General features: G+C 39.7%; 1 protein-coding gene across 7 annotated transcripts; it reads right to left on the bottom strand.

The window, feature by feature from the left end:
* Nucleotides 1-653: 653 nt before the first annotated feature.
* Nucleotides 654-25,089, bottom strand: crispld1a (cysteine-rich secretory protein LCCL domain containing 1a). Of its 7 annotated transcripts, none has more exons than XM_066676455.1 (17): nt 24,981-25,066; nt 20,881-20,944; nt 20,393-20,524; nt 19,652-20,108; nt 13,183-13,301; nt 12,877-13,009; nt 10,728-10,843; nt 9,555-9,655; nt 9,292-9,441; nt 7,040-7,100; nt 5,470-5,536; nt 5,247-5,377; nt 4,963-5,006; nt 4,572-4,644; nt 4,070-4,145; nt 2,591-2,724; nt 654-1,674 (listed from the first exon to the last, which is right to left on the bottom strand). In XM_066676455.1, exons 4-17 carry the CDS (start codon nt 19,910-19,912, stop codon nt 1,623-1,625), a joined length of 1,518 nt encoding a protein of 505 aa, XP_066532552.1. In that variant the 5' UTR covers nt 19,913-20,108; nt 20,393-20,524; nt 20,881-20,944; nt 24,981-25,066; the 3' UTR covers nt 654-1,622. The 7 variants fall into 7 exon arrangements, with proteins under 7 accessions (XP_066532552.1, XP_066532569.1, XP_066532575.1 ...); XM_066676472.1 differs by having other exon boundaries at nt 20,393-20,462; XM_066676478.1 differs by lacking the exon at nt 20,881-20,944 and having other exon boundaries at nt 20,393-20,462; nt 24,981-25,089.
* Between the last annotated feature and the right edge of the window lie 1,219 nt (nt 25,090-26,308).

Raw genomic sequence — 26,308 nt, 5'->3', positions numbered from 1 at the left:
CTCGCAGATTTCAGACTAGTTCCAGCACCAAAGGGAAACTCCACCAAAACACGGGAAAGTGAACCATTACAACATATCCATCGTGAATACCCACAGTGGCGCCGAAGCGTCTGATTTTCCAGTTTAAGGCCTAGAAACCCCGCCTTCTGATGATGTAACTTAAAGGTAGTAATAAAATGTAATGCTATATTTTTTTCTGTGTGTATTTTCTGTGTGAGCTGCTTTGTATTGAATTTTGAAAGAAGATGCTGATATTATTATGACAGGAGGCAGTGGCATGGTCTGTGTAATGAGTACAGTGTGTAGCTACTGGATAAACACATTTATTTTTCGTCTACGCTCACAAGGCAGAATGATGCGTATTGGCCTTTACCGCCACTGTTTGTGAAACTCGTACAGAACAGAGAGAGCTGTGGAACTCAGAGCTGTTAAGGAGTTTTGGGGTTAAAAATCAGCAAATAAAACAACTGTAATTAATAGTGATGAATCACATCTCTCTGTGTAGTTAATCTCTGTAAATCACCACTAGTTTATTATGTGTTTAAAATTGTAGAACATTATTTTCCTCCCATTTCCCGTTTGTCTAAACACATTTTTGACACAATATAACAACTCTCACTTGGGTTTATATTGTTTATATTATGCATTTAAAAAATACACCACTCACATCTGGGCTGAAAACGTTATCTACATGTTTTATGTAATATTCATAGAATATGCTTTAGGTACAAAAAAGTACAGCAATGCCATAAAAATGTTCGTAATGTAAACAACCAACTCCTGTGACTATAAAACTTGTATGTACTATTATTATTATTTATTTTTAAACAATGCTAAAGGCCCATATTCTATACTTCTGAAAGTTGAAAGTCCTGCCCTGCAGGAATATGATATAATTTTTATTTTTTACAAAATCCAGACAAAAAAAGAAAAAAAATAGCAGCCATCTTTTTTCCTTAAACATAATAAAAAATATATATATAAAAACAATGACTCTTTTTTCCTGACATTGTAAATCAAAACATGACAAGTTGATTCCACTGTCAAAGGCCTTCTTTACAGCTCCTGAAGTCCTAAACCATATATATTTTATAGATAACAATGAAAAAATTCAGAAAAAGTTTTCAGAAAAAGTTATTGATTACTTAAAAAATATATGTGCCAAAATTGGGAAATGTTAAATCCAGCACCTCCAAAAGGTTCATGAGAGAGCGTTTCCTCACTCACTGTAAAACAGAATCTAATTGGTTGTGATAAGGTAAGACCAGTTTAGCTTTATTACCTAATAGGCTGTAATCTACCTGGATACCACAGAGACAACAGTCCTGATTGGACAATTTTCTTCTGAGTTAGATATTAACCCTTTTAATTACAACCTAACATGTCTCATTATTCCAGCTGTTTTTTGTGAGTTTTACAAAAAGAGGAACATTTTAAATGAAAATATTGCATTATATTATGGAAAGGCCTTAAAAGGTGCCCTAAAAAAAGATGAGTACATCCTCCTGCTGCATATATAAAAGCTCTCGGGTGTACTTAAGTGTGCCAATGTGCCCCAGACTGTGGATCTCCAGCTCAACACAAACAGCAAACCATCAGGGTCTCATCAACACAGGGTCAGATCAGATCACCGCAAACACACGAAACGCCTTCCCACCAGGAGGATTCTGCAAACTGAGAGACAAGAGGAGGGGGGCAAGGGACGGAGAAAGTGTGAGATAATGGAGGGGAGCATGGTCAGAAAGTGGAAGGGGGATTGAGAGAGTGAGGGGGAGACAAACGGGAAAAAAAAATGATAGAAAAAGAGAGAGCAAAAGGACAGAAAATGAGGAAAACAGAGCGAGAAAAAGAAAGAAGAGACAAGATGAGAAATTACAGAAGCAGGATAATCAAAAAGAAGGAGCATGAATGCATGTGGTTATTGCAAATATATTTTCCAGAAAAACCTGATCATTCATGTTTAAAACTCTGTAAAAAGTCCCTGAAGTTTGATGTAAATGTGCTGACAACTGTGGTTTTCTGACTGTCTCCATGGCCCTGTCTCTGTGGCTGGTACAGTTCTTTTCTAATCAGCTTTTGCGGATAAAGAGCTGTGATTTCAGACGATTAAAAGGAAAAGAAACCACGCTATTCACCGACTTGCACCGTGTGTAAATAAAGAAACAAAGCCTGCAGGACCTCACATGCTCACAGAGCTGTGGGTGTAGTGTTAGTCCTGGATACACTGGAGGTTAACCCTTAAAAAAACCAAAAACATTCTAATTTTATTTGAATCATTCAGAGTCTTAGTGCTCTGAAAGGAGTGGGAAGCCCTGATTCTAAACTTTCATTCATGCCACATGTGTTTGTGAAAAGAAAAGGTATTTCATTATGATCTGAATATATAACTTTAATCTTCTTCACTTGGAGCATCAACTAATTAATTCAGGGAAGACAGAGCAGGTTGGTTCTACGTTGCTACTGTCCTTGCTGTATTTGACTGAGAGGGCTACAACAAGGGGCTCAATCAGAGGGCGGAGGGCGGAGGGCGGAGTGGTGACTAATATGTAAAATGGATCAAGGTTCTGTCAAAAACTGCAGATGTATTTACCTCTCTGAGTAAACTCCATTCTGATAGGAGCTGAAATACTGGTTCCTGTTGTTGATGGGCATCACATCCACGTATCCACCCAGGTCGTTCTTTATCACCCCAGCATGCACCGCCGACCGGCATATGCTGGATTTCTGGAGGGAATAAAAAGAAGAAATTACAAGATAATCTTACCATAAATAATCACCTGTCCCAAAAGATTACTGTCAGATTTAATATGATTTAAATAATAAAAGCCAATGATTCAGGAGGAAGGGATGTAATACTAGGTTTAAACAAACCACTAGGTGTTAAAAAATAAATATATAATAATGGTTGGGAAAAGACATCATAAAAAATTAAACAAATCCTGTGAAAACATGAGCTCTTGTAATAGGTCACTTGTCCTAATGCTGAGCTGAGGTGTTTCTAAAAGGTACAAAAGCAATGTGATCTCCACAGACACCATCTTGAAAAGCAGAAGTGTGTCAAACTGAAGAGCTCAGTCTGAATGTGAATGTCACTGTCTCTGCCCTGATAGAGCTGCCCCTGTCAACTGTAAGTGGTCTTATTTTGAAATGGCAACTCAGGAACAAAGCGGCAGACCATGAAAAGATCAGAACCATCTAGTGTTAATAATTATAATATGTAATGGTCTTTTTTTTTAGTAGCCCATCCTCCAACAGTGTTTAACAAATAATAAGTAAATACAGAAGAGAGTTAATATGCATTACAGAAAACTGTTTATGCCGTAACATAAACAGAATATTGGAAGTGAACTAATAAAACCATGGAAGCCAGTATCTGCCAAATAAAATAATAATTAAAAAAGGCATCAATTTTTCATTAACATGTAAGTTGCTATCTCAAAATTTCAAGATACTATCTCATTGTTTTTATATAGTATCTCATATATACTGAGATAGTATGTCATTATTTTGTATAGTATTGATAGTATCTATCTATATATATTGATGTAGTGTCTGAAAATAATGAGATAGTATCTTGAAATACTGAGATTGTGACTTACATATTAATGAATAACCATTGGTGTCTTTTTTAAATTATTTTATTTGGCAGAAACCGGCTTCCATATAAAACAGAATAAGATAAACAATAAAAAACTAAACATGGAAATAAAGAACAATCAAGGAAGTGTGTATAACACAAGAGGCACGCAAAGACATAATAGAGGCATATAAAACAAACAGATTAATCATGTGACTAGCACACAGTAAAAGTAGTGATGGGCCTGTTCTAAATACAGAAACTGAACTGTGTATGTAACAATGTTGAAATAACACACAAGATGAGCAGGAGTTGTAGAGATTGTTTAGAGGGTCTGAGTTTGTTTGACGTGTTCAAATATACAAAATGTCTATGACTCATCTTACACAGCTCAGTTGTTCAAAATCTTTCAAATTCAGTATAATGTGTGGCTAAATGCTAAGAAGATCATGTACAATTTTCAGCAATATTTCAGTATAATTTAAGACTCACATCGGAGTACGTTCTGGTCCCGATGACTCTGGAGATGTGAGGATTTTCTTGAAGGCAGTTTTGAGGACAGTAGATTCTACAAAGTGACGATGCAGATTTTAGTGTGTCATTCTCAAGTGGCAATATATTTCAACTTTAATTGAACAAGGTTGTTAACATTTCTTAAAAAAAATAAATGACCTGGAATCGAAGTAATAACATTTCAGAAAAATCTTAATCATAACAAGCAGAGTGTGAGGGTCAAAAGAAAAAAACAAGAGACAGAGAGAGAAAAGGTTAGAGAAAGTCAAGAGGAGAGCAAGAGTGAGGAGAGAAAGAATGAGGGATGAATGAGATAGAAGAAGAACAGGGGGAGGTAAAAGAGAAAGAGAGAGAGAGAGAGAGAAGGACAGAGATAGAAAGACAAAATGAGAGAAAGACACAGAGGAGCAGCATGAGACAGAATCCAGGAGAGAGGGAATCACAAGGTGAAGCACATGGTAACTGAGCTGTGGGTTATTACCGAGGACAGTGTGTGGCCGGTCTCTGATACGGACATAACACAGCTACTGTGGTCTCACATGTGATTACTTTTACTGCAACAAAACACAAGAAAACTAAATCACAATGAAATTAAATAGAAAAAAAGATTTAACATGCTTTAATGACATTTTTATTAAAGATTTTATGATTGTTAGCGATATAATTACAGCAACTTTAAGCGGCTCTACCACAGCAAAAGTGGCCTTGGGCTTCGGTCGGGCTTTCTGCGCTAAAGGAGGCCTCCACAAAGTAGCTGCTTTGTTAAACTATTCATTTGTAGTTAAACTTTACTTTGAAAACAAGCTTAATTTATGATATGTATAAGATGCTACTGCCTATTAAATAACACTGCAAAGTGACATCACACTTACCAACCACTCTGGACACAGTGAAAGAATTGGCGCTCTGGTATTTTCTGTCAATGACACATTCATTAGATTACATCATTTTACGCTTATATTAAAAGTTCAATGAGTCATTTACTCCACTGATTCTTCTTCAACAGCTGTTATATTGACACCTTGTGGTCTAGAGGTATCAGATTCTGTACTAGAACGATGTTTATCATGTTTTTTTGCCAGTTTGATTCTACCTGCTCGTGTTAAAATGACTAAGAGCTCCTTTAACTCCTCAGCGAGCGTTTTCTGACTCTCACCCAAAAGACTGGACCCCGTTTTTGTAAGATTTGATGAAAAATTCTTTTCGGCCTTGTCTGGTGACGTCCATCCATCCTCCATCGTTGTCGATGACTCCATAATGAATCCCTGCTCTACAGATGCTGGATTGCTAGAAAATTAAATAACATTTTCAGACACAAATCTTCTGGGATAACTGGGTTTTTCTTGATTAAAAGAAGATGTGAAATGTCGAATGCTCACCATTTCATAATAAACTGTCCCAATCACTTTCGCTGAACTGTCCAAACATCCGGCTGGACACTCGTACCTAAAGAAAGACACAATACTCTGCATTCTGGAGTTTCCCATTATGTATCTTCCTTAATGTAACATTTAACAAACTCTGTGCATAGAAGAATGTGTGTATCTACACAAACCTAGCCAATCCTACCCACATCCACATCCAATCAACACTAAACCCCATCTGATCCTAACTAAACTCAACTAATTCAACTGAACAACATCACCAACCAGTCTACTGTAAACCCAATCCAAACTACCCCAAACCCACCCAGTACGTGACAACACGTGATCCATGATCTCCGGAGGGTAATCGTGGAGGTCACACCATGTTGGTCACTGTCCAAATCTAGGAGCTAATCACACACCTCCATCTTATTTTAAAGTGGCTCAGTGGAAATGCTTTTATCCAAGTGCAGTTTATATACTCGCATCATGAGACAACCAGGTGTAAGGGGGTTCACAGAGTTGTTTCCAGTCTGCAGCGTGGGTAGGCATCTGTCAAATGGAGGTCTTGTCTAAAATGTCTTTTAGTGAAAGAATCTATATCACTCGTGTTTGTACCCGTTACTCGTGTTTGTACCCGTTACACGTGTTTGTACCCGTTACGCGTGTTTGTACCCATTACACCTGTTTGTACTCGTTACACATGTTTGTACCCGTTACACGTTGTACCCATTACTCCTGTTTGTACCCGTTACACGTGTTTGTACCCGTTACATGTGTTTGTACCCGTTACACGTGTTTGTACCCGTTACACGTTATACCCGTTACTCGTGTTTGTACCAGTTACACGTGTTTGTACCCATTACTCGTGTTTGTACCCGTTACACATGTTTGTACCCGTTACTCGTGTTTGTACCCGTTACACGTGTTTGTACCCGTTACTTGTGTTTGTACCCATTACACGTTATACCCGTTACTCGTATTTGTACCAGTTACACGTGTTTGTACCCATTACTCGTGTTTGTACCCTTTACACATGTTTGTACCCGTTACACGTGTTTGTACCCGTTACACGTTATACCCGTTACTCGTGTTTGTACCAGTTACACGTGTTTGTACCCATTACTCGTGTTTGTACCCGTTACACATGTTTGTACCCGTTACTCGTGTTTGTACCCGTTACACGTGTTTGTACCCGTTACTCGTGTTTGTACCCGTTACTCGTTATACCCGTTACTCGTGTTTGTACCCGTTACACGTTATACCCGTTACTTGTGTTTGTACCAGTTACACGTGTTTGTACCCATTACTCGTGTTTGTACCCGTTACACGTGTTTGTACCCATTACACGTGTTTGTACCTGTTACACATGTTTGTACCTGTTACATGTTGTACCCGTTACACATGTTTGCACCCGTTACTCCTGTTTGTACCCGATACTCGTGTTTGTACCCGATACTCGTGTCTGTACCCGTTACTCGTGTTTGTACCCGTTACTCGTGTTTGTACCCGTTACTCGTGTATGTACCCGTTACTCGTGTATGTACCCGTTACTTGTGTTGGTACCCGTTACTCGTGTTTGTACCTGTTACACGTGGTGCCTTTACACTGGTCTCGCAGCCTTGTGTCGCAGGAAACAAGTTGAGCTGCAAAACACACAACAGTAAACAGCTGTTTCAATAAAATACGACTTTACATCTGAAATATATGTTTTATACAATGATTTGGCTCAAATCACGTTTTTGTGACACTGAGGTGGTCGTGTTGGAGTGGATCAGACACAGCAGTGCTGCTGGAGTTTTTAAACCCTGTTCCCACTCACTGTCCACTCTGTGAGACAATCCTCCCTCGTTGCTCCACCTAGTGTTGGTTGTCGTCTAGTCCTTCATCAGTGACACAGGATGCTGTCAGCTGGAGGTTTTTGGTTGGGGGACTATTCTATGCAGTGTCTATAGAGGATGTGCACTTCTGTTTTTTATACATTCACAAATACACGTGATTTGGCCAAACTTTTGTATCAAACTCCAGAGTAAACTGAAGAACTTTTGATAAATGAGCTGATGGTCTAGGGCAGTTGGACGGGGCTCTGTTTGGAGCCCCCCAAAAAGCCCCCTCTCCCCTTACAGAAACAGGAAGCAATTTAAAAGCCACACTTCTTCAGCCTCCCCCAGAGCAAACATGAAGAGACTGAATTAAAGAGCCAATATCCTACATTTTGTACATCCTACATCCATACAGCCATGTTCTGATTGGCTGTGCAGTTCAGGCTGAAACATTCCTTATACCATCAGTGTGAATGGACAGGACCATGAGCTGAATATGTATAATGTATATAGATAATAAAATATATAGGGAATATATAAACTTTTTGTCACAAAAGAAAAAAAAAACACAAATTCAGAAGCCTGTTTTTGATGTTTTGATATGTGTGCTGTATTTTCTTGGTCTTGTTTTGAAAAACACACACAGACACATCCCCAACAGTAAATCTAAAGGAAAAAAATGAAGTTATCCCTGATGGCTGGACTGTGCTGGTCTATAGGAGAAAGGCCTTCCTAAATGGACAGTCTATGTTGGTTTATTCTGATCCAATAAACATGAGACCCATGGAGAACACTGTTCCTCAGTGGCTGACAGTAATAAATCTGTTTTCTGAAGCTCATTCTGTGGGTCTTTTAAACAGGTACAGCTCAACATTCGGCTTATTATATCCGTGAATAAAAGAAATAAAAATTATATTAATGGTCTGAAAGCAGTAGAAATACCGTGTTTCCCCGAAAGTAAGACAGTGTCTTACATTCTTTTTACCCCCGAAAATCCCACTATGTCTTATTTTCGGGGTATGTCTTATATTGGTAATAAATGTCGATTTTTGTTTTAACCATAAAATTAACATTTATTAACAACCTGAACAGTATGGTATTCACCATAAAACAGTTTTATAAAAGCAAGTGCCAAGAATGTCTTGTTACAACCGTATCATGACGGTATTTCCATGTATAACATGTAAAACAATGAAAAACGGTAAGAACGAACAGTTTGAATATGTTATACTGGAAGATAAAACAGATTTATTCCATGACAACCATGGCCATGCCAATCAGAGCGGCCACCAACGGCTGCACATGAGGGCACTGAGGCTGCGTGTTGGACCACGGACAACATTACTGCTGCTCCCGCGGCCTCCACATCCCTCCGCTCATTCCGCTCCAGATCCGTCCGCATCCCGCAGTTAATGCAGCAAAAGGTACCGGTACTATGGCTTATATTTTTCCAACGTACAGTTTACAATGTCTTACTTTCGGGGTACGTCTTACATTAGCCGACCCCCCTAAAACCCACACTGCGTCTTACTATCGGGGTTGTCTTACTATCGGGGAAACACGGTAGTTCTTATTGTGCACAAACCAAATCTAAAATGTTAATAACCATGCTAATATATAAATAAATGGGTAATTAAATCATAATTATTTTTTATATTTAAAAACTGAAGCGGATTAAATGTAAAAACTAAAACATTAAAAATATTTAAAGTGGAATGACTTCTGTGAAATATCAAGGAACTGATTTTGGGGTATGTTTTCTCCAAACATGTGCAAGCTGGCACTCTGGACACAGCTAATTCTTTAAGGAATAGAGTTTATTTTTTATTTTTTAATTTTTTTTTTTTTTTTGAGGGGCGTTCTGGCTCAAAAACTTGCTTTCCAGGAACATGTTGAGTTTCTGTGCTTTCTGCTCGGTTCAGAGTTTTAAGGGCTTGGGTTTCAGGGCATGTTGGCCCCCCGTTGGGTAGAAACATGGCCCAGAATAAACACACATTAGAGAAGTAGAGCTTACACATCTGTTCTGTGCTTTCCACTATGTTCCTGCTGCCCTCCACCTCAGGCTCGGGACGTCTGGGAGTTTTCGGACTCCATGGAGTTTCGGGTTCGACAGAGTTGTTCTCTTCAGTCTCCACATGAGAGCTTTCTACAGCTGTGCTATCATCTATAAATCAGACGTCAAACAAATGCCACTTCATTCCTTCAGATATTTGTTATCAGCACTACCATGAATCAGTGTTTCTAATAAAATGGTGAGTGTGTGTAGTGGGACCAGACCTTTATAACAGAGATTATTTCTGCATCCTCCTCCGAAGCTGGGGGGGCAGGCAGAGCATGGAGTGCCGTGTTTATATGGAGCGTGTCCCCACCAGTTCCCTCTACACAAATCACACAGCGGATGGGAAAATGTATTAAAAACAATAGTTCTGGTTTAGAAATCTGACTGGAGACTAGTTCATAATGTATATCACACGAGCTCTAAATGAGTAACATTACACATAATGAGTAAAAGTAGACATAATGTGAAAAGAAATTCCTTGTTCGGTGCATGTTCACATTCATGTGTGAATTTGGAGTCCACCAACCCACACACTGTGAAACCAGACCCCACCCAGTCAGTTTTCTGTGTGCTGCCTAAGTCAGAAAACACAGGATAAAACGAGCCGCTCTGATTCTGCTCCACTTCTTACATGCAGAGACTTTAGAATTGCCCCGCCCTCTTATCTGAGCCTGTCCAATCACAGCACTGGATGTGAGAGCACAAAGACGATGTTAAATGTAGCAACACGGACAATGAACGCAGAGAAAGAAGCACTGAGTAAAAACGGAGAAAACGAGAACAGAGCAGAAAGAGAACCAAGTGAAAACAGCTAAAAACCAGAGCTTCTGCTCTGAGCTCCTCACTGCTGTGTGCTTGGGTCGGGGTGAACAGCGAGTAGTTCATTATCATTTAAAGGAACAGGTGCAGAAAGCAAGCGTCCTTTAGACAGGGGGAGAACGCTGCTGTGGGGCTTGTAGGGTTTTGACCAAAGCAGTTCACAGGAGTAGTATATGTCCCCATTTAGAATGAGTGAACTATTCATATGTCACTACCACTAATTAAAGGTGCAATCAGTCATTCCTTCCACCAGTAGCAACACTAATGTCGTCCTTGAATGAACTCATTTATGCACTAAAGAGCGGTTCCCCACATGAGGACAGTTATGTATAAAATAAGTTTACTGGAGATTCCAAGTCACACTGCAGTCTAAGCTCTGGTTCAATCACCCGGAGATTCAGAGTTCAATTTGGAAAAAATCTTAAGGATAAACAAAAATATAGGTTTAGTACAAAAACTGTTACATATCCAGGCCACTAAGTGGATATATATGGTATAACAGCTCTTTCAGAAGCTGATGTATCAGGGAGAAGACATGAATATGGCAAGAATAAACATTCAAGAGCACTTACTTTGGAGAGTAATTGCAGACCAAGTAAACAGCCTTCGCCCAAATCTGTCCCCACACGTTCATATCGTAGCACACATTGATGGCGCAGCCGATTCGGCTACTGGTGGCCCAAACAAGCTGCAAAAAACCACAAGGAGGTAAGAAGTCAAATAGTGTTTTCTTTCCGAATATACTATCTGTGTTGCACTGGTACTAGTGGATCAGACACAGCAGTGCTGCTAGATTTTGTTAAACACCTCACTGCTGGGATGAGCTACTGTCTGTGACTTTACAATTACAAGGTGGAGCAACGAGGGAGGAGTGTCTCAGAGTGGACAGTGAGTGGATACAGGGCTTAAAAACTCCAGCAGCACTGCTGTGTCTGATCCCCTCGCACCAGCACAACACACCACCACCACATTAGTGTCACTGCAGCGCTGAGAATGACCCACCGCCCACATCACACCTGCTCTGTGGGGCTCATTAAAGAACAGGGTGAAAGGGGGGTAACAAAGTATGCAGAGAAACATATAGAAAACAGCCTGTAACTGTGATGGTCAATTGTTCAGCTGATAAAACTACTGCTGGATGGTGTGTATTTACTGAAAGCAGCTGATACTGGGCAGTGTGACTACTCCTGCTTTCAGCTTTTCCCCTGTTTAATGCCATGATCTTATTTATCGAGTTAATCCCTGATTCACTGTGGTGTTATTACCAACACGAGGTGGAGCACTGTCGTATTTCTGCTCTAATGCGATTACTCAGGCATTAAAGGCAACACCCTTTGGTGAGACTTGTTTATGGAAGGCTTTAAAATATGATGTAGGATAAAAAACCTCAGTCTTATAGAAAATAAGGAAATGAAAATATTGCCTGAGTATACATTAGTGAGCAGATGAATGAGTACTGAGTACCTGAGTATAACGGAGTACAGTGTACCTGAGGGTAGCAATTACCTGAGTGTAGTGAATACTTGTGTCATGAAAAGAGTAGAGTATACCCCAATACAATAAGCACCTAATTATACCAGACGATAGTGTATCTGAGTGTAGGGACAATAAACAGTACTGTGCAAAGGTTTTAGGCACCAGAGATTATGATTTAAAAATATATTTATCTGAGCAGAAAGTGTTTATTTGCTAAAAACAAACAAACAAACAAACTACAAATAAAGACCAACATTAGAATAAAACCAAATAACATTACTCCAGTGTGATACTCTGTGTGCGAATGGGTTTAACTTTCTCCAAATCTCTCCTCGTGGAGTCTGCATTATTTTAGGTTATCATTCAATATCTATTTTTAGCGGTTAATAAATAATGGTTATAAATAATGTGTGCTGTTGATTTAACAAATTCATGCAAATCAAGGAGAATCTGAAAAAATGCTGTTTATCAAACTCACTCTCACCTGCTACTTTACAGAAAAAAAATTATCCTTTTTTTAAATGTATTTGTTTTTTTTGTATTTACTGTGATTATATATAACTTTATACAAGCACCACACTCACTGAGAAGGCATTAGTTAAAATCTCATTTTATATCATTATCTTAGGAGCCTAAGACTTCTGCACATTACTGTAGATACAGTGAGTATCTAAGTATAATGTACATCTGATTATAGGGTACATACACTGTCAGAAAATTATCACTGTGGTGCAGCTCAGTGGAACACATTCAGTACATTTAAGTACATAACTGTATCTTATTGTATATTAATTGTGGATGTTAAAGTTGTGTTGATGTCATATGCGCCGCTTCATCTCCAAGACTTATATGTTTATATTCTCCACAGTTGTATAATGAATGATTACAGAGATCCCCCTCTCCTTCTGGAGAAGAGAATGTAATGAAACTTTAGGAAGCACAACTGGACTTTAACACCACTGCTGTACCTTTAAAGATACGTTACACGGTATGTACCTTTAGTGATGATAATGTACTGTACCTTTTATTGGAGTGTAGGTGTAGTGAATTTTTAGTACAGTGCCGGAGTATACCTGAGTAAACTGAGTATATTTGAGTATATTTTACCTAAGAATGTAGTGTATATGAATATAGTGATTACCAGAGAATACATCAGGAAAATGTACTTGAGTGTGCCAAATTATATCTGAACAGGGTGTACCCTAGTGTGGTGAGCACATGGGTGGACCAGAGTGAATTGAGTACCTGAGTGTAGTGAGTACAGACTGGACCTGTGCAGGTGAAAGGACAGTGAGGATTGCACTCCTGGGGGTAAGGGAAGGAGTAATCTTTCACTTCATCATACCACGCTTGTACGTGAGAGGTGGGGGGGCGGTACCTGCACACAGAAAGGAAACAACAAGATGAATCGAAGATAGGAATGATTAGATCAGAATCATTGGCTCAGAAAGATTAATTCAATTCCAGCATTAATGTACTAAATAATCACCTACATTTATTTACTGTCTGGAAAGAAACAGCACAGAATCAGAATCAGAATTAAACACTGACCTGCCCCAGTGGACTCCCAGGTTCTGGCCGATATACGGCAGCAGTCCCGCTGGACCGTGCTCCCATAAACACGTCTCTGCCCATTCTTCCGCCGTCCGCTCCAACTCAGTATCCCATACCTTCAAAAACACACACACACAATATTGTATCAGTACATATGTGAGGACTTAAATAGACACAACATCACCAATTTATGATACACCTAAACCTAACCATAAAAACCCCTCCAGTGAAAATCCAAGAGTGTAAATGTGGAGTTTGTTATTTGTTAACCCTAATCCTAGATCCTAAATCCAATATTAAACTCAGAAACCAGATCTAAATCCATTCTTATACTTGGGAATTAGAACCTTAGCCTAATATTAAGCCTGGGAACTTAAACCCAACCCAAGCTCAGGAAACAAAACCTAAACCTAATCTCAGGATCTGAAACCTATTCCCCATTTTAATCTCAGAAACCAGGTCTCAATCTAACTTTATCCCTGGGAACCAAAACCTGAACCTAATTCCAAGCCTGGGAACAAAAACCTAAACCTAAAACTAACTCTGGGCACCAAAACCTAAACCCAACATTAACCTCAGAAAACAAAACTTATAGTTAATCCTAACCCTGGGAACGTAAACCCAAACTTGGGTTTTCAACTCCTTTGGAATCAAATTTTAAATCCAACATTAATTTGGGAACGAAAACCTAAGCCCAATCTTAAGCTTGGGAACAAAAAATAAATAGAAATTTAACTCTACACAAACATAAACAAAGACACCTAAACCCATCCTTATTTAATTACCATGCATATATTAAACATGGCCATTGTGGAGAAAATAAAAAACGAATATGGGTTTTTATGATTAAATCTCTGAGGAAAGTGCTGTGATTGTATGTGTTCCTGCCCTGCAGAATATCAGCTGAAGTTTCTCATGATGGCACATGACTCCTAAAGTGAAGAAAAGCAGGGAGAGATCAATTTGGAGGACGCTACTGATAAACTGAACAAACAGAAGCTGAGACCAAAGTGAAAGGGAATGATAATTCCCAGCTTGAATTTCCCCTCAAAATCCCTAAATCCTATCCAGGACGGTTTTTGACTGCAGCCGGTCGAGGAAATGAGCGAGTTCCTCTGCAGACTTTGTTTAAGAGGACAGTGTGTGATTTAAGAATAACAACCTGGCGACTGTCCTGTTAGATCTGAGGTAGAAAGCTTGAATTCTTCAGGCAAAACTTTTAGAAACAATAAAATCATGGTTTTAAAGAAGTGACTGCTATGTCTGCTTTACTGCATGGACACTAGAGCTCATGTTTTGTTACTCCTGACTGGCTAAGGCTATGAGGCAGTTTCATTCCTATAATGGGTTTCCTTTAGTGTTACCATAGCCCTGTAGAAAAGGGGACTCCTGCACAATCACTGGAGCAAATATGATGAAAGCTATTAAATCCAACTCCACAGCAATCTTAACACATTTAACACGCTGAGAGAACCGGGTCAGAACACACACCACTGAAAGAGTGAACGTCGCTCTGATAGAACCGGGTCAGAACACACCCCACTGAAAGAGTTAACACTGCTCTGATAGAACCGGGTCAGAACACACACAGCTGAAAAAGTTAACACCACTCTGACAGAACCGGGTCAAAACACACACCGCTGAAAGAGTTAACGCCGCTCTGATAGAACTGGGTCAGAACACACACAGCTGAAAGAGTTAACACAGAACCGGGTCAGAACACACACCGCTGAAAGAGTTAACGCCGCTCTGATAGAACCGGGTCAGAACACACACCGCTGAAAGAGTTAACGCCACTCTGATAGAACCGGGTCAGAACACGCACCGCCGAAAGAGTTAACATAGAGCCGGGGCAGAACACACACCGCTGAAAGAGTTAACATAGAACCGGGTCAGAACACACACTGCTAAAAGAGTTAACACCGCTCTGATAGAACCGGGTCAAAACACACACTGCTAAAAGAGTTAACACCGCTCTGATAGAACCGGGTCAAAACACACACCGCTGAAAGCGTTAATGCCGCTCTGATAGAACCGGGTCAGAACACGCAACACTGAAAGCGTTAATGCTGCTCCGATAGAACCTGGTCAGAACACACACCGCTGAAAGAGTTAACGCCGCTCTGATAGAACCGGGTCAGAACACACACTGCTGAAAGTGTTAACGCCGCTCCGATAGAACCGGGTCAGAACACGCGCCGCTGAAAGAGTTAACACCTCTCCAATAGAACCAGATCAGAACACGCACCGCTGAAAGAGCTAACGTCGCTCCGATAGAACCGGGTCAGAACATGCACCACTAAAAGTGTTATCGCCGCTCCGATAGAACCGGGCCAGAACACACACAACTGAAAGAGTTAATGCCACTCTGATAGAACCGGGTCAGAACACGCAGGTCACTGGACCAAGCAGCAGTGGAAGAAGGGGCCTGGTCCGGCTGATCACTGGTGGATCTAGGGTGAGTGTCCAGTGTTGAGAAGGGAGAGCACCCTAAAGTCTAGAGAAATGTTTTCAGAGCCGTAAATAATATTCTGTAATTATTTCAGGGATCATTTACATTAACACACAACTCTCACTTTCCTCAGTGTGAGCAGAGACCACTGTGGTCACTCGCACATTTCACACTTTCAGCCCCAGAACGTCCCAAAACCTCAGACCAACTGTAAATCTATATTAATAAATCTCCGCAAAATAGCTGTGCCCCAAATAAAGACCTGCACAAAACATTAATCCTGCAGCTGACACCTAGAAACAGGAAATCTGCTGCTTTAAACTCTCACAACTGGGGATTTTAACTGACTGCTTAGTGCCTTCCATTTCACTAGAACATATTAAAATCCAGCCTCGGAAATAACGACTGCATGCTGGATTCATTATGAGAGTTAAGAATGGCTCTCTTTAGCCCTAACTCCCATAATAAAACATCTTCTGTATTTAGTGCAGGATTTAGCACTTTGTAAACCATTCTCCAAGGTATTGTTCGCCAGTAAAGTAGCAGTAGTGTTACCGTAACTGCCATAGTGCTGAGTAGTAGCATTTCCAGTCAAAATAACCATTAAAGCCAACGGTATTCATTTTTCATGAGATGCTTCTGAGAAGATTAGCCATTCCAAAACAATTATTAACAGCATTATTAATGTTTTTTATTCTGAAGACTAGTAAGACTTCCATTCCCTGTTCAGAAAACCACATCATTAAGAGTCCTTGGGCAAGACTCCTAACAATACATTTACCCTGCAACATGATTTATATTCAGTACATCTAACTAAACATAGCTCATCTGCCAAATACTGGAAACCATGTACAATACTGGAAAAGGTCTCCTAACAACTGTAAAAGCTTTGGTCGGGGCCCTTTGGTTTTAAAGGTGCCATAATCCCCCTTTTATCTGCAGTGGAACACAGTTCTGTTTCTTAATGAAACGTCTGTGACCTGCTTTGATCAAAACCCCACAAACCCCACAGCAGTGTTCTCCCCCTGTGTAAACAGCCCTGTTCAGAAAGCCCGCTTTCAGCACCTGTTCCTTTAAATGATGAGCCGCTCGCTTTTCACCCCGACCCTGAGCGCACAGCAGTGAGGAGCGAGGAGCAGAAGCTCTGGTTTTTAGCCATTTTTGCTTGGTTCTCTTTCTTCTCCGTTCTCATTTTCTTCACTTTTACTCAGTGCTCTTATTTTTCCGCACTCATTTTGTCTGTTTTGCACTGTTTGCCTTCCACACAAACCATGTAAACTCCACCAACAGTCTCAGATCCAGTTAAGCTCACATCCCAGAGACTTATGACTCCACTTGGACTTTAATTTCTCTGACTTGTGATTTGATTTTCTTTCTTGTCCCAGTGATTTCAGACTCGATTCAGTTACTTCACTCAGACACGGACTCTTTTTCCTCTGATCAGTAACTTGACCCGCTTTGTTTTTACCTCTGTCACTTACATCCTCTGTGCCTTTATTTCTTCACACATGCACACTTCTCACACACATTCACTCAGTGTTTCCTCGCTCAGTGGAGAAACAAACTCCCGTGGGTTCCCCGGGAATTTTATACTTTCTTGGAATTCGACCAGACGACGAAACACCTGATGCAAATGAGGTGTTAAATGAAATAAACAGCGGTGTGTGAAGGAGTGTGAGAGGGATTTATTTTCTTTATGGCCCCAGGATAAGTGCCCCCTGGATTTTTTGGGGGCCCTCCCCTGCTGAGGCTGTGCAAACAATCATTTTACATCAATTCACATTTCACTGTGCAGAGGACTAACATGAACACAGACGGCAGTGTAATGCAATAGAAAGTCACATGTTAAAGGTGCAAGCAGTAATTTTTTCCACCAGAAACAATGGGCAAACTATATGAAAATGTTATTTTTACATTTTTCTATAAGTCCAAAGGAGAGGGTGATTTCCTATTTAAAAGTACACTTCAAAAGATGTCAAAAGATGTAGCTGTGTGCAATACAAAAAAAAACACGTCAAAAACACGTCAAAGATGTAGCTGTGTGCAATACAATGCAGGGTGAAAAAAGACAGCGAGGAAAAACACATGCATCTTAAATTTTGAAAAATAACTTACTATAATTTAATCTGCAATTACAGTAATGGGTATGGAGACTTTTACTTAGTGAATAATTTCTCTCTCTCTCTCTCTCTCTCTCTCTCCCCCCGTCTCTCTCTCTCACACACACACACATACACACACACGCACGCACACGCACAAATTCCAAGAACGTGTAGTGAGCCAGAGGGAAAATCTTGAGAGGTGAACAAGTTCAAAAGCTATCAGTAAAATCTTGAAATGTCCAGCTAGCGCTGAGACGGCTGGCTAACCGCAAAATATAAACTTCACAGAGGCTGAACCACTTTGTATATGTTAATATACATAATCACTTCAATATGTACATACACATTACAGTAAATATGCAACACTCTGTGTACACCTCGCATAAATTATACTGTGTATCTAACGTAATATGTACAAAATGTATCATATTGTATAAAACACATTATTTTGTATTAACCGATATAAACCCAGGATACACTCACATTATTGCATGTTTATGTATATTGTGTATTTTGACACAAAAATGCTTGACCTACATTGAAACTAGAGGTTAGAAAACAACTGTGTGTGGTCCCCACCATCCTGAACTAACACAGCCTGTAATTAAAGGTTTAGAGAAAAGCAAGTGAATATAAACAACCACTCTGATATAAAAGCTCAGCTTAAACATTGCACTTCAGTACCTTGACCTTGTTTGACCTTCAGCAAAGCTATTGTGAGGCCCTTAAAAGAACACACAATATTTTTTTACCTCAGAATTTCAGCTTCAGAACTTTTGTGATGCTTCCATGCTACTCTGGGCTCGGCACTGCAGAAATGCCCTATGTAACTTTTGGAGGGTGATAAGAGCAGTCTCCTAATACGGGGGTAAACACTCATGACACAAGATGCTTTTACTTGGCACTGTGTCGTTCACTGCTCTTTTATATTTTCTGGCTATTGCCTCCTTCCTTTCTTTTTCTTATCCATCACATATCCTCCCCCACCCTCTCAGAAAGCAAACCAAAAAAATAAAAAATGTTGTAATCGGAGACAAATCACCAGCAGGTTTGCTGACAAAGCGTTTCTCCACTCAGAGCCTCCAGGATTCAGACTAAAGTAGCTTCACCTTTTCATCTAAGAATTTTCACTACTTCATCACCTTCTGCAGCTGTTAAGCACAGCCTAATCACACTGGCTCGGATATTTCTCACAACTTACAACATCCCATAATGAAGATAAAGCTCATTAACACTTATCTCTGCTCATAAATGTGTAATTACTCCCGGTTCGGAAAGAACACCGTGCTCTGACCAGCCCAGGGGTCATTAAAGACAGAAGTTCAAAGCAAATGAAGAAGGCCTAATCCATTCTATTAAAACTCCATTTTGCATTTGCAAGTTCACCTTTAAAGTTGACATATTATCAATACAATTCCTTGCTCAGTGCATGTGTACATTAATTTGTGATTCTGGAGCCCACCAACCCACACACTGTGAAACAAGACTCACAGTCAGTGTTCTGTGTGCTGCCTAAGTCAGAAAACATGGGATAAACGAGCCGTTCTGACTCTGCTCCGTTTCTGACGTCAAGTGCAGAGATGTTAGCATTGACCCACCCCCTTGTCGGAGTCTCTCCAATCACAGCGCTGGACCCGCGTTTATGTGAGAGCGCAAAGACGAGAAATAAGAGCACCGAGTAAATTGACAAAAACGAAAATGACCGAGAAGAAGGAACAGAGCGAGCACATCATGAATTCAAGCTCCGCCCACCAGTGCTGCATTTACATATCATTTACATTAAGCATATACTAATTCAAGTAGATAATTCGGTAAGGAGCCAATGGCTGTGCATGTAGGCGGAGTTTGAGGTCAGGAAGTGAGCAAATACTCCCCCCTACTGACCAAACACTGTAGTGTGGTATGTACATACCATATACTCCATATTTGCTGCCGGAGGATAAACCTGAGCCCGGAGTTTGTTGTGAAGGTCGAGAATGGCCTGCATGTCTCCGGAGCTGATGGCTCTCTTTCCTCTCGGCTTCATCCCTCCATCCTCATTCTCCTCTTCCTCCATGTACTTCTCCAGCAGAGCGCTGAGGTCAGACGAGTTAAAGAGAGCTGCTGGGAAAACGCTCTGAGAGAAAAAGACTAACGCCAAACCTCTCAGACACATCTTCATTAGGAGACTCATAACGAGTGACTTCTGACCTCCAGGAGATTAATGTCAGATAAGGCAGAACTGTCTCAGGAGCTGAGAATGAAAAGAGAGACAGAGAGAGTGGAAAGAAAAAAGAGAGAGAAGGGGAAAGGGGAAAGAGGAGAAAAGCAGAGTGAAAGAGAGTGGGAAAGGACTCAAACACCACTCAACAATTTGGGTTCTTTTAAGTCTCCAGGAGAAAAAGAGAAAGTTGAGACAGAATAAAAGAAAAAGCGGAAAGAGGTATGAGAATGAGAGAGAGACAGTTTTAGTACAACACCAGGTTATGCACGATTGTTATGAGTTCCAACTTCTAGATAATCTATAACTTTGCAAAGAATCCTTAAAAAAATGAACAATTTTAGCATGCAGCATTAAAAAAAAACACACAATAACACTGCGATGAAACCATAAAAAGGAAATTATCATGAATCAAAGCAATGCATTTAACTTTCTTATCAATGTAATACTTACTGGTAAATGGAGAAAAACCGTTTGCAGATTTGGAGCAAGCCTCTTAGGTCCAGCAGTGGAAACAGAATTGCTGCAGAAATTATGTGTTTAAAACAGAGAGAGGTGAATACAACTCCTTTGTTCTGCTCTGATCTGCAGAAAAAGCCCAGAGTCACGGTTTCTGCTCCATGGAGTTTGGATTTTATGCCAGAGTTCTGTTCTGGTGTCAAATTGCTATGGAAACCACACCTCTACACCCCCTTACACACACACACACACACACACACACACACACACACACACACACACCCATATGCCCCCTCACCACCACCGCCAACATCACCACCCACTTTCACTCCAGCTGGACGAATACCAACAGCTCCACTGACCTGGAATAGGGTGTGTGTGTGTGTCTGTGTCTCTCTCTGTGTGTGTGTGTGTGTGTGTGTGTGTGTGTGTGTGTGTGTACCAGATATATATCACCTTGTGGGGACGTTGGTTCTACGTACCTATTGATACAGTAAGGGTATTGTTCCACAAAACGAATGGAAGTCAATGCTCTATGTACTGGCCCTACAATGCATGAAAACAAAATACGAAGTGAGTGTTTGTTTGTGTGTGTTTTCCTATAGTTTTAAACCATCTCCAGTCTGTATTTTTACCACAGAAACACAGGTCCTGCCTTGAAAGCTCTGTGCTGTTTCTCCACTCTCACTTCTCCCTCAGTTACAACCATAAGATACACTTTGTGTCCAAATGTTTGTAGACAGCCCTCATAATGAGTGCAATCAAGCTCTGGAGCAGCTGCCCATGAGCATGAAGTCACCACCACTGCCCAGAGTCCATGTGAGAGAGAAAGCCTCTGGAGCTTTGTTCTCTGGAGTAATGGGGCTCCATCTCGCTCACTCTCTCTTTGTGTGTGTGTGTGTGTGTGTGTGTGGTGCATTCATTGGTTTAAAAGATATTAAACTGAAAAAAACCCTGAACCCAGAGGTGATGAGATCTGAGCGGAGTTGGGAATATCATAGCCCTATATTTCCAGTGGATTATGAAGTCCATGTTTCACCATGCCGTACACTGCAGTTTACAGCCGTCACAATTTACTCCAGATTTCCAAACAAAGCAAAGCTGTGTAATGTCTGTGTCCATTATTTAAGGTGGCGAACAGATTTGTGTACTTTTCAAGATGGAAAGTCCAAAAAAATCAACAGGCCACTTCACCCCAGTGAAAACACCATTCATATTTAGACGGCTGGAGTTTGGAAATGCTGAGTTATGATGCCTGCACTCATCGATTACATTCTGCAGCCCTCGGTTACACTCACACAACCCAAACACAACTTAAACACACCTAGAACACCACTCAAACAAAATCCAAACACCACTTAAATACCACTCAAACACACCTAGAACACCACTCAAACACCAAAGTCCACATAAACACACCTAGAACATCACTCAAAAACCAAACACCACTTAAATACACCTAGAACACCACACAAACACACTTAGAACACCACTCAAACACCACACAAACACACCAAGAACACCACTCAAACACACATAAAACACCACTCAAACACACTCCAAACACCGCTCAAATACCACTCAAACACACCTAGAACACCACTCAAACACCAAACTCCACTCAAACACACATAGAACACCACTCAAACACACATAGAACACCACTCAAACACACTCCAAACACCACTCAAATACCACTCAAACACACCTAGAACACCACTCAAACACCAAAAACCACTTAAACACACCTAGAACATCACTCAATCAAAATGCAAACACCACTCAAATACACATAGAACACCACTCAAACACCAAACTCCACATAAACACACCTAGAACACCACCCAAACACCAAACACCACTTAAAAACACGTAGAACACCACTCGAACACCAAACTCCACATAAACACACCTAGAACACCACCCAAACACCAAACACTACTTACAAACACTTAGAACACCACTCAAACACCACTTAAACACACCTAGAACACCACTCAAACACACATAGAACACCACTCAAACACACTCCAAACACCGCTCAAATACCACTCAAACACACCTAGAACACCACTCAAACACCAAACTCCACATAAACACACCTAGAACACCACTCAAATACCAAACACCACTTAAAAACACTTAGAACACCACTCAAACACCAAACTCCACATAAACACACCTAGAACACCACTCAAACACCAAAAACCACTTAAACACACCTAGAACATCACTCAATCAAAATCCAAACACCACTCAAATACACATAGAACACCACTCAAACACCAAACTCCACATAAACACACCTAGAACACCACCCAAACACCAAACACCACTTAAAAACACGTAGAACACCACTCGAACACCAAACTCCACATAAACACACCTAGAACACCACCCAAACACCAAACACTACTTAAAAACACTTAGAACACCACTCAAATAACAAACTCCACTTAAACACACCTAGAACACCGCTCAAACACCGAACACCACACAAACAAATCTAGAACACCACTCAAACACCAAACACCACTTAAACATACCTAGAACATCACCCAAACACCAAACACCATGTAAACACACCTAGAATATCACTCAAACAAAATCCAAACGCCACTCATATACACCTAGAACACCACCCAAACACCAAACACCACTTAAACACACCTAGAACACCACTCAAAAAACAAACTCCACTTAAACACACCTAGAACACCGCTCAAACACCGAACACCACACAAACAAATCTAGAACACCACTCAAACACCAAACTCCACATAAACACACCTAGAACACCACCCAAACACGAAACACCACTTAAACACACCTAGAACACCACCCAAACACCAAACACCATGTAAACACACCTAGAACACTGCTCAAACACACATAGAACACCACTCAAACACCATTTAAACACACATAGAACACCACTCAAACACCAAATACCACTTAAACACACCTAGAACACCACTCAAACACCAAACACCAGTTAAACACACATAGAACACCACTCAAACACAGCTAGAACACAGCTCTAACCCAACACATCGTAATTTAATTAAAAAACAATTGTGATATTGATATGAACAATATTAAAGCCACAGGAAACCTGCCAAGAGCAAACAAGAAAAAAAGCATTACCATCAAAAGTAAACCTCTTGGCTTTGTCAATGTTATTTAAATGTGCAACTAACTGATTAGTGTCCTGTGATGGACATCAGTCAAATAATGCATACTAAAATATCGAAAATGTGTTAAAAATCGTATTTTTTTAAAAAAAAAATTGTTATATTACAATATATAATGATATTGATGTTTTTTCCAAAGCGAAAAGAAAAAAAAAACTCAAACACAAATCTAGCACAGCAGACTCAACATACCTCAAATACTCCAACCCAACTCAACTCAAACACACTTCATTTCATACAGTTCAGTTCAGTTCAGTTCAAATAGTTGAGCTCGCTTGCTATTTTGCAAACTCTGCAAATTTCAGGCATACTTCCTTTGCATATTTTTAAAATTAATATTATTTATTAATTCTCTCCCTGTCTCTGTTTAATATTCTCTCTTTCCTTACTCTCTCTACCTCTTTCACTTCCATTTTATTTTTTTGTTCTTTCCCCCCCATTTTACCTTCCTCATACCCCTTTCCTTACTCTCCCTCTACATTAATTTTCCACTCTGCACTTCCCTCTCGCCTGTCTTTCCTCATCTCTATTTTACTATTCTCTCTTTATGATTGTTTCATCTCACCGAGCTCTCTCTCTCTCTCTCTCTCTCTCTCTCTCTCTCTCTCTCTCCCTAAAAAATTCAAATGCACTTAGACACAAAATAAAATAATACATTTCCTGTGTAAGTCCTGTGTTTCATAGGTATTTGATTATGTTTTTAAATAGTAATGAAATAAAAATAAATGCCAATGATGGCTTGATGACATAACTCTCATAAAATGATAATCAAACAGATCAAATACATGCTGCACAGGTTTTTGCAGTTAATGTTCTCCTAATGTCTCTGTCCTTTTGGTCAACCCAAACTCCAAACTTTCCCTGGATAAGTCCCCCCCCAACACACACACACACGCACAGACAGTGTAAACTGTAGGACACCGAAGGATCTAAATAAGTGTCCAGACTCTGAATTTACTGCTAAATGTACTGGATGAACTGAGTATGGGAAAATCTGGTTCAATCCTGCCACCTGCTGGTGAACTTAAACACTACATTACACTACAAATACTAGCTACATTTTTAAAAAGTAAATGTGATTTGCCCTCAATTAATTTTGCGTTTAAAGACCCCCTTGTAAAACCAGTGTGGAACCTTATAAGGTGTATGGCTTTACTTTCTTTCTCTGAGAAGCAAATGTACAATGTTAAAATATTAAATATTAAATTCCACCGCAGCATTATAGAGCATACACATTGAACCTTGAATGTTCAGTTCCACCTTAAACAGACGTCTTACCTTAAATGGTTTATTATTAAAACTCAAACAAAAAAATGCCATTTTAGCATTAGTTGAACAAAATTTTTAACTTCATAGCGCCGGTATGTAGCAAATTAATATAAACCTACCTTAAACAGTCTCTTGCTCTTATACTTGGTTCAACATTAAACCGTGCAGCCGTTATATCCTCGATACTTGTCACTTTCCATTCCACCTTAAGGAATGAGCAGCAGTAATGTTTATTTTTAAATGCCAAGGAACGCATGCTCGTAGCAATCCTGTTATAAACATAATTTAGAATACTGGACCGTGATTGGACCGTTACCAAATAATTACTGCACATATAATGGCTCTCTGCTCCCTATATAGTGCACTACGGCTTACAACAATGCCGCCTACACTCAAACAGTGCAGTATATAAGTGAATAAAAACAATAATAAAACGTTATTCATTGAACACTTTTTAAATCATGCAGGGTTTGGAAGCTAATATCTAAAAATATTTAACAATATGAATAAATATAATAACTAGAATTATTTGTTTATTATTGTTTTATTAAAACTTTTGTTCCAATTTAAATTATGTTATTTTACTAAAATAAATTATATTCACATGTTCTAGGTTCTTAAATATAGTCATTAAAATTGTAACAAAAGTTTTAATTTTATATATATATATATATATATATAGGGGTACACAGCTCCAGGGGCCTGGAGGTTGTGGGTTCGATTCCCGCTCCGGGTGACTGTCTGTGAGGAGTTGGTGTGTTCTCCCCGTGTCCGCGTGTGTTTCCTCCAGGTGCTCCGGTTTCTTCCCACAGTCCAAAAAACACACGTTGGTAGGTGGATTGGGGACTCAAAAGTGTCCGTAGGTGTGTGTGTCTGTGTGTGTTGCCCTGTGAAGGACTGGCGCCCCCTCCAGGGTGTATTCCCGCTTTGCGCCCAATGATTCCAGGTAGGCTCTGGACCCACCGCGACCCTGAACTGGATAATATATATATTATTTTACATTCCATTTTTATTATTTTTATTTATTTATTTATTTTTAATTATTTTTTTCCGTTATTTTTATATTTATATTTTTATATTTTTATATTTCCGTGAATTATCTTTCACATATTCTGAAATCTTGGGGCAGGAGGAAAATAATATTTTAATTCCAGCACCAGATGGCAGTGTTTCTCCAGATTCAGTTCTACCCTTATACCATCTTGATAACGAATCTAGATTCTTAATTCTATATACTTAGTTATTTTGCTCATTTAAAACTTCTATTGGATTGAGTTAACTTTACTACCTTTACAACATCTGCATACGTCCCTTATAGCAAGTGAGAACTGCCACTTTAAAAGAAATGGAGCATCGTATAAAAGCCTTTATGTTCATTACTGTATACAGTAATCACGTTTAACTATGTATTATTGAGTTTATTTTCTTAGATATCTTTTCCCTTCAT

Source organism: Hoplias malabaricus, chromosome 1 (assembly GCF_029633855.1).
Source record: "Hoplias malabaricus isolate fHopMal1 chromosome 1, fHopMal1.hap1, whole genome shotgun sequence".
Taxonomy (NCBI): Eukaryota; Metazoa; Chordata; class Actinopteri; order Characiformes; family Erythrinidae; genus Hoplias; species Hoplias malabaricus.
This window is presented reverse-complemented; position numbering and strand designations above follow the sequence as displayed.

Excerpts from the sequence above, each read along its gene's own strand:
- crispld1a (XM_066676478.1), bottom strand. The coding sequence starts at position 19,912 with ATGAGTCTCCTAATGAAGATGTGTCTGAGAGGTTTGGCGTTAGTCTTT. Across the intron at positions 4,645-4,962 it reads CACTGTGTCCAGAGTGGTTG|TAAAAGTAATCACATGTGAG; the intron begins GTAAGTGTGATG and ends GTTTTGTTGCAG. Across the intron at positions 4,146-4,571 it reads CCGGCCACACACTGTCCTCG|AATCTACTGTCCTCAAAACT; the intron begins GTAATAACCCAC and ends GTCACTTTGTAG.